General features: G+C 28.9%; 1 protein-coding gene across 1 annotated transcript in view; it reads right to left on the reverse strand.

The window, feature by feature from the left end:
* Positions 1 to 1009: 1009 nt before the first annotated feature.
* Positions 1010 to 15918, reverse strand: part of LOC119676601 (cation-independent mannose-6-phosphate receptor-like) — a 45783-nt gene continuing 30874 nt past the window's right edge. Inside the window, exons 13-16 of the mRNA XM_038087846.1 lie at positions 11937 to 12116; positions 11752 to 11872; positions 8024 to 8091; positions 1010 to 1189 (exon numbers count right to left, since the gene is read on the reverse strand). Of these exons, the coding sequence (XP_037943774.1) occupies positions 1010 to 1189; positions 8024 to 8091; positions 11752 to 11872; positions 11937 to 12116 (549 nt within the window). The remainder of the gene's footprint in view (positions 1190 to 8023; positions 8092 to 11751; positions 11873 to 11936; positions 12117 to 15918) is intronic.

Consider the following 15918-nt stretch of genomic DNA (forward strand, 5'->3'; position numbering starts at 1 on the left):
CGACTAATAAACATGAAGCAAAATCGTTGTTCAATCCATTAATTCATATTTTCCAGGATCATTCTAATATGTTTTTTGTTTCTGATAGGTGTTTAAAACTTTACTTTATGATCTTGGTATTAACATTTTTTTAATACGACGAGCCCATTTTATACTTCATTTCTTTAAGTATTCAATGTTGATATCGCAATACATGAGGTAATGAGTAAATTTTTGTTTAAATGGCATTAATTCGCTTTAAAGTCTTATTTAGATAGCGATACTACGATATTTACAGGCACACCAAATTAGTCTTACCTGTAAGCAGTAGAAACCCACAGGTTTTGTTTTTACCCTATATCGCACAAAATATAGACTATTAAAAGGTGCGATCAATGGTATTTGACTACTTACTCCAAATATCTCTTTTGTCTTGATATCTCTAATACCAGGTTACATCCACTTTGCTGCGAGGGTTATAACAACATAGACATCCTTTTCTATACTTTTTTCTAGCCGCCCAAAAACCAGACAGAAAAGTTTTTGAGTCCCCCATTGTAAGTAACTTAAATAACAGCTTCTTATCTCTTCCAAACATTATTCATTTTTTCAGAAGAATCGGATTATAAAATTTTATGAAGTTATTTGTGGGTTTCTTAGTACAAAAAACAAATCTTTACGATCTGAATCTTTTTACCTAGATTATCTGTGTATCTTTTTACAAATCATAAAAGAAAAAAAGATATCCTGTCTTTTTAAAATTTTACTAAACTGAAAAGCATAAAGACATTAAACTTTTAAAATTGAACTTAAAGTAAAGATTAAATTATTTTTGAAAGAATCTAGAGATCTAAAAGCTCTCTTCTTAATTCTTAGAATATCAAGCTATAGTTTTTTCATATTAAATTTTATTTTCGTTTTTATTTAACACTTTCAATTTACTTTTCATTTATTTCCTTTTGTTTGGCAGCTTTAGCTTCTTTTTTTTGTTACAATTTTATTTATTTCAGCTTTTTATCTTTATCGATAATCATTTTCTGTACTTAGCACGTGCTTTGAATATGGATTGGCACTTTGTACACCATTTTTCCTTTTTAAAATTGTCATCGACGGTTTTTCTTTTACACTTCTTTCTCTTTATCGTTTTTTTTCTTTTGGTTTTCTTCTTTTCATTATTACACTTTTTTCGCTTATTGTTATAATCTTTTCTCTAAAAGCAAAGTCATATTTAGAACATTGTTAAAAGCTACTTACGGGTACACTTTTATATTAAGTTACACTCTACAGTTTTAGTGAGTGTGATTAGTTGGATTGTTAGTTACAATCTCATAAAAGAATAAGAATAGTTAAGAGCATTTAGAATAGAACAACAACATTAATCAACCACATACCTGACTATTAGAAAACATATTCATCTTGACTGACACTTTAATAGTTATACTCAACACTTTAGAAACTTTCTCAATATATCGGACTGAACCACCAAATAAATGGGTCACTCTAAGTGTATGAAAATATCTTTTATCTTTAATTCGAAACTACTATACAAAAAATTTTGAAAGCGTAGCTATAATTAAAGTCGCGTTTCTAACTTTAAATTTGAAGGACGACAGATTGTAGATGTAATGTTTTTATCTGATTTCCTATTTTCCTGCTGTATTTGTAGGGCTGCAAACATCTGCACGACTAATGCTACTTTCACTTACTCTGCTCTTCCTACACACTTTAGCTTATATTAAATAAGATAAAATAATCACCGTAGAACAAAACGCTATACATTTCTTTTACTGCCTGGACGTGTACAAGTGCCCCAATTTTATACTTTTGTAATGCTTAGATTTGTTTTCCGCAATAAGCAAGTAGCTTTGAGGTTTCCTTTTCTAGCATTTCCAGCTATTTAAGGGATTTTATGTTTTTCTTTTATTTTTTTATAAACTTATATTAAGTAAAAGTAGTAATTTTTTTCTACGTTTTTACTTTCTTACTTGGACAAACTAAATTGTTACTTTTAAATGTTTTCCTGCTCATTTTGTGCTACTCATTTTAAGATGACATGAAATATAACATTCAATATGGTCTTGTCTGGTACAGTTTGGGGCTAGGGTTTGTCCTATGTTTGTGCTATCAAATTTGTAACTTAGTAAGGCAATATGTTTTATGATGTATGAAATTTGATGTGCTATATGCGATAACATTCTATACGCTTGGCTGCATTTTTCACTTAAAGGAAACAAGGACCTGAACATTTTAAATGAAATTGAGGATGAATATACGCCTAGTCTGCAACCAACAAAACATTTCTATCAAAATGTTAAAATAATTTTTTTTTAATTTTCTTTTTTATTTTTTGGGGCGATTGCTGTAAATTATTTTAAGCTGCTTTTATGCCTATTTGAATTTTAAACGCATTTTAGGAAAGGTAAGTTACTGTGAGAAATAAGCTTATAAATAATTTAACAAACATAAACGTAAACGTATTATTTATATAAGAAAAATTAATATTTATGATTTTTGAGATTTTCTAAGTTTAATATACTTTGTCAAAACTATTACTTATTTGTTTTTTCAGAAAAAAATCAACAGGAAACGGATTTTTTTATTTACTAAAATTTAATTTTCATAAAAAACAAATTGAAAATCAAATGTCAAGCTATGGTTTAGTCTCCGTTTAAAGTTTAGTACCTCCCATAGATATAATTATATTAAATTCTAATAAATTAAATAAATTACTATATCTTAAAATGAACGTATTACAAAACTGCACAAAAACTAAAAAAGAAATTTAATCGTATGTTTACTTCTGATAGCAAGTATGTTATCTCTTACGAAACCCCAACAGAGTTGAAATCTAGGGTTGCAAGCATAAAGCAAAAAACTAGCAAGACCATTTTCAATGGTTTAGGCACCCTCTTCGTTTGATGGTTGTCCCCCGTTGTCATATTTGGATAGCACCGCACAGTATGCCAAAACAGAAATTAGACGATCAAAGTTCGCTAATTTCTCAACTAGTAGAGATTGAAAGAAAATTTTCCTTCAATATAGTTTTGAGATTTACGGGATTATTGACCAACTCAGACGTTAATCCAACTCAGACTGCAGGTACTGTAGAGAGGAGAGAGAAACTGCATACCACGTGCTTGAAGAGTACCCGGCACTGATGCACAAGCGGAAGAAACACCTAGGAGGGTATTTCATGGATCATAAAGATTCAAGACTAGGAAAGGTAGGCTCTATACTGTCTTTCATTAAGAAATCGGACTTGGAGAAACACTCTAACCCGAGTAAAGGGCACAATGGATCTTTTAGGTCGCAGTGCACAATCTCTTCTTTAATAATAATAATAATAGTTTTGAGATAGCTTTTATTTTCAATAAAATTTGAGCTCAATCAGCTTACCGGATTCATTCTAAATTTGGGCCCAAACAAGATCAACTTTTAAATTTTTTTACATGTCTCAAACACTATAAAACAGGTAGAAAATTGAAATTTAATGCACTAAATATCTGTATTATATATTATATATTACATAGATATTGCATTTCAATATCTCTACTGATTTAAAATAAACCGAATTTTGATCATCTAATATCTGTTTTAGCACAGTGTGCCATTTTTGGCACAGTTTTGATAGTGGATAGCGAATGGAGTTATAAAGTAGTTATAATTTGAAGACAACTTTTCACACTTAATGTGAACCGCTGGACTTCTCGATAGTTAACTTTTGAAAGCCAAGGTCATCTTAGAAAACTACCAGAGTCCTAATAGTTTTCGTTTCTGATTGGATGAAGATTCCATAGTGTTGCCAGAGTTTTCAATAAACGTAACAATAGCTTTGCAATGTGCTTTATAGACATTTAAAATTCACAACTACTACTAGAGCTACTAATAAACAAAGTATTCAAGCAATAACTATTTTTTAGAAACCCGTCACGAGTCCGAGTGAAACTTCCTAAGTCCGATTGAAACCTCCAATGTGGTTGTTATAACCTTGTTCTTTAATGAAATAGTCAGATGAATTCAATTATATTAGAATTTTAACAACGTTAAACATTTCATCTGTATAACCAATGTTTTGCATTGTGGCTACAAATAAACTAAAAATGAAAATAAAAGCATATCAGAAGCAAAACCCAAAATTCATTGTAAAATGTAGTTCTCAACATTACTTTTGGTGTCCAAACCTCAAAGCAATTTAAAGATTGTTGAAAATATAATTATTTATTTCTCTGTAATTGTGTTGTTGTTATTATTTTCTATGAACTTCATTTCAACTTTCATTGTAATCCGCAGGAAAAATTATATAAAAGCTAAAAACCAAAACAAAATTAAGAATATTTTCGAATCTTTTCAATATTATAACAATAAACGTAAAGAAAAATGTCAAACCACACAACGAGAGAGTACAAAACCTTAAAAGAACAATATTGTAAGGAAAAACAAACCATGTCAACAGGCGTTCCACAGAAAAGTGCAGAAATTTTTAAGGTTGCCTGGCCAAAAAACCTATCCAAGAAGGATGAAAAGAAAACGCATTGCAAAAATACAATCACAGACCAAACAAATAGCAGTAGAAAAAAATTTATATAAAAGCGGAAGAAAAAGGCACGGAAAAATGAAGCTTTTGTTACGGTTTAGTGTTTCCTGTGCAGGGCTTCATATCCTATACATAAAATGCTTCATTTTCTTCTTTTTTTGGAATATAACCTTAAAAAGGACATATTGGGATATGATACTGTAGAAATATGAAAGGACTAGAAAACAATGTAAACCATTTCATAAACAAGAATAAAAGGGAAGTAGAAGTTTAGAGAAGTGAGAAAAAATCAGTACAACAACAATAAAAGCAAATGTTATTGAGTGGTAAACGTGTATGCGACGCTTTGTTGTAAACAAATGTAAACCATTATCCTTAATGTTATGCCACCGAAGCGCACAAACACAAAGAAACCTTCTCAGTGTGCACCTACTTGTATAATGTCAGTCAGGAAAGCAAGCAGAGTTGCACATTTTTTCCTTACGACTTTTTACGTTTCCTTGCATTTTTACTGATAATCATATACACTACATTATATGCATATTTTTTTTTCATTTTGTTTTCCGAACAAAGGTTTTAGGGTGTTTCGTTTTCACTTTAACGCGCATTTTTCCGTTTTCAACACTGAACGAAGGATTCTAATGTGCGGTTATTGCCGCAGATACTTCACTTCTTGCATACCATTACTTTGGTTTGTGGTTTTTACAATAGAAATTTTTTTATTAACTTTTGTTGAAATTAAATGCATTTTGTAATTGTTAAAATCAAAAAAAAAAATATTTTTAAAATAATGGTAAGGTATTGTTCTGGCTAATATCATAATAAAAAATATCGGTTGTTGTTACTGTCGTAGCCCGCAGGGATCTGCTTGTGTTGTTCCTTTTAGGAATGTTAAACCACATTTTGTCGTCAACTTAACACGTGGCTTCTCAGGTCTTTCTTGAAACCAAAAATATCGGTAATCGGTAATCCTAACACGTACCAGATTAGTGCTTTAACTTTTAGTTATATTTGAAGAATTTTTTTTCTTGTTTTCTTTAATCATTTTTAATGTTACTAGTATTGTGCATGCACAAGATATCATTTACAGATATGTAAATTATATCTGTTGATGTTATTTGACATACAAGTGTAGACTCATACCTCGATTTGTGTCGTTAATTAGGAACGACACAATGCAAAGCAAATCGAATCACATTTCTCCACATATTTAATTTCCATAAATATTCTGGTTTTGTCCACTTGGTAATGGGGAATTACCGTTATTCTAAATTAACATTTGGCTCAATGGCATTCTTCTTTGATTCTAACTTTTTATCCATATGGTTAGAAGGAACCCCAATTTTACAATTTATGGATTTCTAGTTTGGTTTTCCTTTCCATAGTCCTTTATGTAGTCCGCATCATGATAACAAATTGTTCTTACAGTAGTTGTAGCTAAACGCAGAATTCTCCCAATATCAGCAGGTTTTTTTTCAAGTTTAAAGGTTTTAAAATATCTCACTTTTGTTCCAAGGAACTTTGTTTTCGCTTTTGACGCATTTTTATACTTTAAAAAGAAGAAATTTACCTTGCCACTTCACCACACAAATGTAAACTGACACTTTTTAACTAAACAAAAGGTGAGAATTACAGTAGTTCCAGGAAGGACTCTCCATCTGGACATGAGGACATGTTTTTAGCGTTTTAAAGTTTCGCATGATTTAGGCTTTCGATGCTTTAGAGTCCTCGTTAAAAAAAAAATAAAAATAAAATAAAAATAACCTTTTAACTAAAAACTTAATACATGTAAAACCACTTAAAAAAATGTCACCTACAAGATATTAAATGGGAATCCCCTCTGTATGCATGTGTTAAAAAACGCCGCAAATCAAAACGTTACCTACGCAATTCGAAACCAAAACTATTTTTTGGCCGCACAATTGGAATCCACGCAAATCGCGACATTAGTGTACATAATATTATCAAAATATTACTTAAGTTGTAAAAAAGGTGTAGTTAAGTGGTATACTCTATAAAAAAGGTTATAAACTATAAAATTTTCTACTATAATTTTCTACAATTATACAGCTAATAGCTTTATAGACATTTTCCTTCAATAAGTTAAAGAAGTCTCAAAACTTTAAAAAGTGCAAAGAATTGTTCTATGAGTTCAATATAAAATAGTTGTTATACAGTAACAATATACCGGCTGCATTACATATTGTTCTTGGTACTGTTGTATATAATACCTTAGTAATACCTCAACTACTGACACTAAACTACAGCCTTCACGCAGCATATTAAAAACAAATGCGGATGATATTCCAGTATAACTACGGAACTGGAAGATATAAGCCGATGAAACCAAATCAAGTGAAAGATTTCAAGAAGAAACTCCTGCCGTCTAATTCATTTAAATAATTCTTTGATATCTCTATCAACAAAAATATGTATATTGTCACGATATTAATGTGATAGTACAAAACGGAAAACACTGGACATTCGACTCAATAGTGTGTGTAAATCCATACTACGAAAATTAAAAGTTTTTATTAAATATAAGATAAGATCAATGATATTATCTATGGTCCGAAAATCTAACTGAACTTGTGTATATGCCGCAAACTTAAATGTGGAGATATTAGAACATTTACAATTAAAGTTTTACAGAATTGTTGCTAACACAACCCTGACATGCTACTAATGCTAGTACAGCTAGATCCAGTGCTACAAGTTTGCAAAGTAAATCATGAGATTAGAAAAATTATAATCACCCTAACGACATAGTTTAAAAAATAAAAAAACATCCTTTTAAGATTCAGCTATCCAAATAAACACAACCCATTGCATTTACTACATAAGCTACTAAATATTATATATCCTAAATTGAGGACATATGAATACGAGTATAAACTAAACATGACTTTCTAAAAGATTTATTTTTTTAATTTTTTATTTAAAGAAAATATATTAAATTGTTTCAAAATTTTGTAATATATTTTCTTTGTTGTGAAAAATAGTATTTCTTAAATAATTTTCATTTCATCTTTGTCTAATAAACTTGTACAATAAACTTTAAATTTTTAATAAATTTTTTAACCTACGTCGAGGCATATAGTTTGTCACTACGGTTAAGACATTTTACCGCCACACACTGGCAGAGCTGCTACAGAAGTGTAAATTAAACTACAACAGACTAGAACTTCTCCTTGTGCAAGCAATTCTTGAACATGTAGAAGGACATCTTTTTAAGCCACTTGTTTGCTGTTTTGTACTTTTATAAAATGCCTGTTATTGCCTTCAACTCTATGAGGGCACAAGAAGGCAAACATTACCCAACAAACTACAAGAACAGAAAACAAATGAACAAACCTAACAACTTTATGTGCTCGTAAAGTGCACAAACTTATGCAGTAAATGGTGCAGTGGAAATTGAGTAAACTTTTGTTTTGCACAGATTTACTTTAAAACTAAACTTTAAATTACTAAAATTGTTTAAGTCATATAAGAAATAAATTTTGTACTTACATCCTCATAAGCTGTGTCAAACCAAGTTAAATTGCTGCAAATCAAACGCAACTGCACATTTGCTGTACCTAGAATAATTAAAATATTACTAAAAATGTTTATAATAAAAAATATTTTTTATTTTTAAAACAAAAAATATACAAATACTAATATATACAAAAAAATTTGAATTTTTTCAACAATCAACTTTTTCAATAATAATATCGCAATATTCAGAAGATGTAGGTTCTTAGAAAGATACTTCTGTGATAGTTTATTAGACATAACGGTGAAGCAAAAGACCTATTAAATTACCTAAATTCGGCGGGATGGATTTAGTCTCTACTCTACTATACTAGGGTTCTTGCGAGGAATGTGGTAAGAAAACGGCGAAAAAACGCTAATTGAGGTACATGGAAGCTACCTAATGGCCTCTGCCACTGCAGCCAACCAACCAACCAATTTCGCAATATAATTATTTAACATAAACTACAAAACCTTGTTGATTTTTTTTATTTTTATTTTATTAAATACTTTTTTATTTCAACATAACATATAAACAAGATACAAATTTGTTTTCGGCTCAACAAAAAAATATAATCATTGTTCCAGTAAATTAATCTAATTTAATCACAGAGAAAAATTGTTATCTTCCATACAATAGAAACAGACTTTCACATAATTGTTAGCATAAAAGTCAACAACAAAACATTACCGATAAAATAAGCACAACAATAGCCAAAACCATTTTAAGCAGTCTATCTAACAGCCTAGGACATGATTATAATTTTAGAAAACAATGCAAAAAAGGACAATTATGTTTTTGTATATGTTAATAAGTTTAGTGTGTCATACGAAAGCAAAGTGTTGCTCTACAAAGCAGTACGAAATGTTATTATCCTACCAAATATCAAAAGTGTCAGATTATACAAATTGTATATTTGTCAACAGGAAGATTTGGTAATGTCACTACGAGCATAGACATTGGAAATGAATATGAAATTCAGTGCTTATCATTTGTGGATTAAAAGATGTCAGGAGCTGAAAATAAAGTTTTATATAAAAGGATTATTTTTTAGAAAATATTTATTTGAAATGTTGTTTTGGTAGTAGATTAACCTGCCAGCTCATAAAGACAGTGAACTTCATTAAATTTTGTTCGTAAATTAACGTAAATAAGCACAACATATTAAAACAAATTGTTTATATAACAATATAAATATATAATATTTTCAAACAATTAAATTTGCAATTTAACACTTAAAAATAAAGAATAAAAATATAGTTAATTAGCTCAATTATTTTACAACTGGTTTATGATTTCGTTGTAATATAACCCAACAAGTGAATTTATTAATGAACTTTCACAGCAAATTAACAAAATTCCAAAGAGCGAACACACAAGTCAATTACGGCTTTAGGTCAGTTGGCTAATGAACACTAACTCTAAGCTTCAAATTTGGCAGGGCATGAGTTCAACCCTTCGTACTTGCAAACTGAAAAACTATTCAATAATAATTTAATATAATAATTTCAAGACCACTGATGCGGTGTATTACTCGAAACATCTGTATGGTCAGCCAAAAATTCAATTAATTAATAAAATAATAAAAATTTTGTTGTAGTAATTAAATACTATTCGAAATGCATCTCTATTAAAAATAGTTTATATTAAGAATTTAGTTTTTTTCGTTAAAACGGACGTTAAAATTTAATTTAATAATTTTATAAAAATAATCAGCTTTGAAATATTATTAAATAAAAAATATCTATGATAAAATTCATATAAAAAATCTCCAATATATATTTTAAATTATTACTGAATGTAACTACAGATCTACGCATTTAATTGATATTGAATTTTGATTGTCTAATACGTTTTAAGATAAACAATGAGTTTATTTTTGAAATAGTTTGATTTTTGATTACAAAGGCATACATATTGCACATATAGCACGCTAATGGCTCCAACTAAGTCAGAAAATTTATACAGAGAATATGAAGATTTCAAAAAAACAATAATATAACAATAATATATTTTTTAAATCTGTACCCACTTTTTAACTTTTGTGATTTTATGATATGCCATTTTAAAAAAAAATATCTTTGATTCAATGGTATATATCGATGAATTAATTACAATTCCATTATTTAACAATTACAAATATATTTGTCTTAAGTATGTTAAATGTTTTGTTTAAGTAATGTGAACAAAACTATTGACCAAGAACGTAACGATGGGGGATCTTAAGGAGTTGAGGCCCTTAAGATCATCCAAAAGAATAAAATAACTATATTTATACATGTGAATATTCATTATTAAAGCATTATGATTATTTAATAAGATGAGATTTTTGAAACTGTTGAAAATGTTTCGAAATAAATTTCTGACTATGGGTCTACCATGGATGAAATCATGTGGCCTACAATTACAGGTTTAATAACGACTTCAGTTTACATATTACTTATATTGTGTATACAAAATAGTTAATTACACTCTTAATTAATTTCACTATCTTATAATTTAAATAAATGGCAATTACTACAAAACCAAAGAAGATGTACCTTATAATTTAACATAGATTACAATTACCATAGATTACAAAGGTATTTATGTAGTTTTTTTAAATACTTTTCAGTATTGTCAACTTTTTTCTACTATAAGCAAAACAGACTTTCAACAAAGGTTCTTATTACGAGAGCAAATATTTATATATACAGATATAATGTTAGTTTTCATTAACTAAAACCAACCCTCAAGCAAGAATTAAATAGAACTTTCAGTATTTAAGTTAGCTTTACTGTTTTTGTTTTTTTTCTGAGGAATTTTTTTTTTTTTATACTGTCAAAAAGATTACTCAACACAAACCTAGTTAGAAACTATTTCCTTGCATTTATTTTTTAAACGAAGCACGAAGTTTCGTTGCATTGGCATAACTTTCGTTTTTGCGAATTTTTATGATTTTGCTAAGTGCAAATTTGTCTGTGACCCATCAAACGTTCAACGTCAACCGACGTTTGTAGCTCTATTAAAAATTCATAGACCGCTGAAGGAAGGATGTATACATATCTACATTTATAGCTCTTTTATATTGTCTTGCATATTTTTTGTCATTTCTTTTCCAGTTAACATTCCATGAGTATTAACAAAAAGATAGAAAGAAGCATGTGGTTTATTCGTAGAACGTAAAGTTTTGTTTTTTTTTTGGAAAAATTTTATTGCTTCTGACTTTTTTGCTTAACACGCGAATCCTCTTAAAATCCAGTGAAGTAACCGTGAATGATAGAATAGAAAAGGAAAAACAAAAGATTTCGCACAGGAAGATAACATCCTGCAGGTCTTAGGAGACAGTTAGCTAGCAAAACAGCGCATTGGGATAATTGCCAATTCAAATGCGATTTCTAGATTAAAACTAAGCAACAATAATGCGGCAGCAAAAAATCTTACTGCCATTTTTAGTGTCACTCCATTGCTTCGATATTGTGCTGCTGTTGCATAAAAAATTAGTAATTCAAATAGTAAAGATGCCAATTGGGTGAATGTGCAACGGAAACACTTGTGTTGCGGATACGGATGCAACTTCGGAAGCGGAAATTAAATTAATTTTTTCTCTTTGCTTTCTCAACTTTTCATTCTATTTACGCTATACGAGTATAGTAGGTAGTAGTATAGTAAAAAAATCATTACACATGCTAAATTTGTTGATATTCGAGTATTTCTCAAGTACATTTAATAAAATTGAACTTACCATTTTTACAAGGACCTTCTGTAGAAAAGAATAAATTCACCAAACCTTGAGTATAATCTGTTAATGGTTTCAGAAATCTCGCACAGATGTTCAAATCATATTGGTTGTTTTTGTTCGTAATCTAAATAAAAATATTTTAATATTATTTTACCTATTAGAAAAATGTTAATATTATTAGTATTTACTTTCATTTTTCCATCCTTAGTAAATGTCGCTTTTTTTAAATTATAACTAACACCCAATTCCGTGTTGGTTATTTCACACGTAGTGTGTTTATACTCACACATGTGAGGTGGGCAGATAACATTGGTGTGCCAATCAAATTCATAATGACAATCGCTAATTGATTGCAGAACAGGAGTACCCTATAAAAGATACAAAGTTAAGATAAATAAATGCATTTTTCATTATTTACAATCTATCTTAAGACAATACGTAAGTTATATAAATTAGTGACTTTTTTAGCAATAATAATATTAAATAATAAATATATTTTATTATCATTATTTAAATATTAAATAATAAATTATATACAATTATGATTACTTATATCTAGACCAATATATTTAAGAAGATACGATTTGGTAAGTCTGGAGATACCGATATAGATTTCCATAGGGCCCCAATATGGCAAAACAGTATAGGTAACTTTCTATATTTTGCGCAATTTTTTCAACTGAGTTTCCAACTTAGGACAAATATATTTAAAAAGATAAAATCTGGTATCTCAAGTCTGGAGACACCGATATCGATTTCCATAGAATTCCAATATGGCAAAAGAGTAAATTTCTATATTTTGCGCAACTTTTTCAACTGAGGTAGTAGTATAACTTTTTATATTTATTTTGGCTATAATTTACTGCAATAACTGATGTAGTCGCCTGTCGGTTTCGCCAATACAGTTTATAAGGACAATTTAGCTTGGTTCTTGCAAAGTTGGGCTTTAATATAATGAAGTGTTGCCAAATCGCAGAAATTTGGAATCTGAATAGAGTTGAAAATCAATTGTGATTATACAATATGGTAAATGTGCAGTACAGTCCCTTAACTATGCTTTGGTTTACCTCTTTAAAAATACAAACTTAATTAATCTATCTTAAACACGAAAGCCGAAGTTCGGTTTTTATTGAAAAGTAGATGGAAATATATACTCGTCTCAACAATTTAACCAAGAGTATATAAAAGAGAATAGTTTATGTATCCTATAATGCGTAGAAATATCTTGCTGTTTTTAATATATATATTCTTTTCACACAATGTGTCTAAAATTATAAAAAAAATTTAACAATTCTTCTGACAATTTTGAGTTTTTTGCTTCAAATGCCTGAAATTTAAAACTTTAAAATTCTCATTTAATCAATTGCATTGGAATAAAATTTTATATACACATATATATTTATATGTATCTTTATAAAATAAAGCAAATTCTATAATCGCTGGAGACCATAATCTATTCCGCAATTTTCAATTTTATTGATTGACCAAACGTACTAATGATTTTGTGGTATACGATTATTTAACCGCAAAGGTCATTTTTTTTTGTCAATAACAACCCGATACGTTCCATACGTTCAACAATGGCTGGTAAGGACATGTTTCGCATGTGGATTTGTACTAAATAAGAAAAAAAAATAACTTTTTGCAGATTGCAATTTCAGACATTAAAGCAAAAAGAAATTTAAAAAAATTGGTGGAAAATAATTGCTTGCGCCGAGAAATTTACTAAAAAAAGTTGGCATGGAGCCATACAACATGGCAACCATTAAAACCCACTCACAAAAGTCAAGTGAAAAACAAAAGTATCAGCAACACAGAGGCACAAATAGCAGACTAAATGTCAACAACATCTCAGCTGAACGATTTTCATGTTGTTGCAGATTGCATAAGACTCCAAAATCGATTTTAAGTGTGAGATTTAAATTGTGTATAATTAAAATTTATAAACAAACTTCTAATGAAATTGCTACCAATGCCTAGACATATTCAACAGAGCCATAAATTAGTAAGAAAGCAAAATAACAGTGATAGGATTCTGTAGTAATATCAATGTAATAGCGTAGATCTCGTGAAGCATAACTCTCTCTCAACTAATAATCCTACTAGTAAAGTATGTACCAATTTAATGGAATAAGGATAATGATTTTCCTGGAATAGAATACAAAATTAATCAAATGAAGGGAGCTCCAATCATATTCTATTATTCGAATTTTGTAGATCATTATTTTTAAAGACATTATAATTATTATATTAAAAATTCGAAAAAATTTTTGTTTACAAAATATAATTTTTAGTATCTACCTATAGGTACACTAACAAAATAGCATTAAGTAGTTTGGTTAGATACTAGAATTCAGCGCAACGAAGTATTGTTTAGGTAGGTTTGAAACAAAGAGATGCATAAGAAACCTCTTAAATTATTATTTAAGAACTATTTGCAAAATAACTCGACTAAAATTGATTTTAAATTAAAAACTGAACAGATTTCTCAAGTATTTTGCAGTTTTCTAAAACAACTTAGTTCGCTAAGTGATGTTATACATCACTTAGTTCAGTTCTTAGGAAATAAAGCTATACTAAAACACTCCTAAAAATTTGGTACTAAAATTGCGCTGTCAAAAACAGCAATGAAATTTGACAAGTTGTAAATTATAGACCCCGAAGAGAATGCAGGATACAGTGTTAAAACCATAAAAATGTTATTTTACTAGTATTTTTCATTAAATTATTACTTCGTAATCACAATTGGTATTGAGTTAAGACAACGATGTCAACTAACCTCACCTATAATATTATGCTTAAAATACGTTTTAACTTATTTGATACAATAATGGCTGCCAAGTCAGTAATTTAACCAGCATTAAATAGTTTTCTAAAAGGTATATGTAGTACTTAATACAAAATCAATAGGTAGCATTGCTAAAGCTACCTTAACATATGATAATTTGTTTGGAACCTAAGGTGTAATTCTATAATTGAAACCCTGATATTTAACTGAGCGGTCTCCGTAATAATACTATATTATATATTCAATATTATTTGCCTTTTTTTAAGCCATACATGACTTTAAATTTTTTTATAATAACCAACAAATTAAATTTTTATATACGGACTATAAACTAATTAAAAAGAAATTTAAATATATCCTAAGACCACTGATGATAAGTACTTGGCAATACTCGAAACAGCGTTGTATGATCAGCCAAACTTCAATAAATCAACTAAAATTTTTGTTGTTGTCTTCCATTCCTAACTTTTATATATATATATATACATATAACTAACTTTTTAAATTTCTTTTCACTTTTATGTTTTTTATTTTATTTATCTTAATTTGGGGCTGTTAAGCTTAAATCCACAACCTATTTTTGTCGTAGATATCTGAGGCTCTAGCTATAATGGTATTGAGTTCAAAAGTTAATATTTGAGAGAATTAATAAAATATTTATAGAGATAAACATTTTAAGTCTTCTGTAAAATATTTGCCTTACACATTTTTTTTCCAAATTTTCCTCCTTTTCCGCAAATTTAAGGTCAGCAGACTTGAATTAAGCTAAAATTGTTGAAAAATTAAATAACAGAAAAATATACTACATTTTTTTTCCTGCATAGTGTTATTAAACCTGATTGCATGAATTTTGTATGAATTTTGTATAAAAATAAAACTTATTGCTAGACGTTTCTAAGATTTTACAATAGCATTAACATACTGTAGCTTATAACTATTTAATTACATATCAAATTGAATAAAAATTCTTGGCACTGTACATACAGTAGACTTTTGGTATAACGTTTGTTAAGAAACTTTGGTTAGAGAAGAGACCAAAGACGTTTGTTTTGGTACATTTGTTTTTTATAAAAATTTGATCGTTCGTTATTTAGAGAATTTGTTATATCTGATATTCGATAAATCGAAAGTCTACTGTACATTTATATATGACTAAAGCAAATATTTTATATTTTGTGCTATTGCTCTCAACTCGTTAAACGATTTGCCCTTCTCTTACTGAACTGTCCTTCTCCAGATCATTGCTGGTCTGAGTCCCCTACGCCTAGTCCCCTGCAATGGAAAACTTTTGCAGATTTCTTAAGCTCCAAATGGAGCATGAAAATAATAATATTAATAATAAAGCAAATATAACCTTTAAATACTATACATGAGCACAATGC

This window comes from Teleopsis dalmanni, chromosome 2 (assembly GCF_002237135.1).
Source record: "Teleopsis dalmanni isolate 2A chromosome 2, ASM223713v2, whole genome shotgun sequence".
Lineage (NCBI taxonomy): Eukaryota > Metazoa > Arthropoda > Insecta > Diptera > Diopsidae > Teleopsis > Teleopsis dalmanni.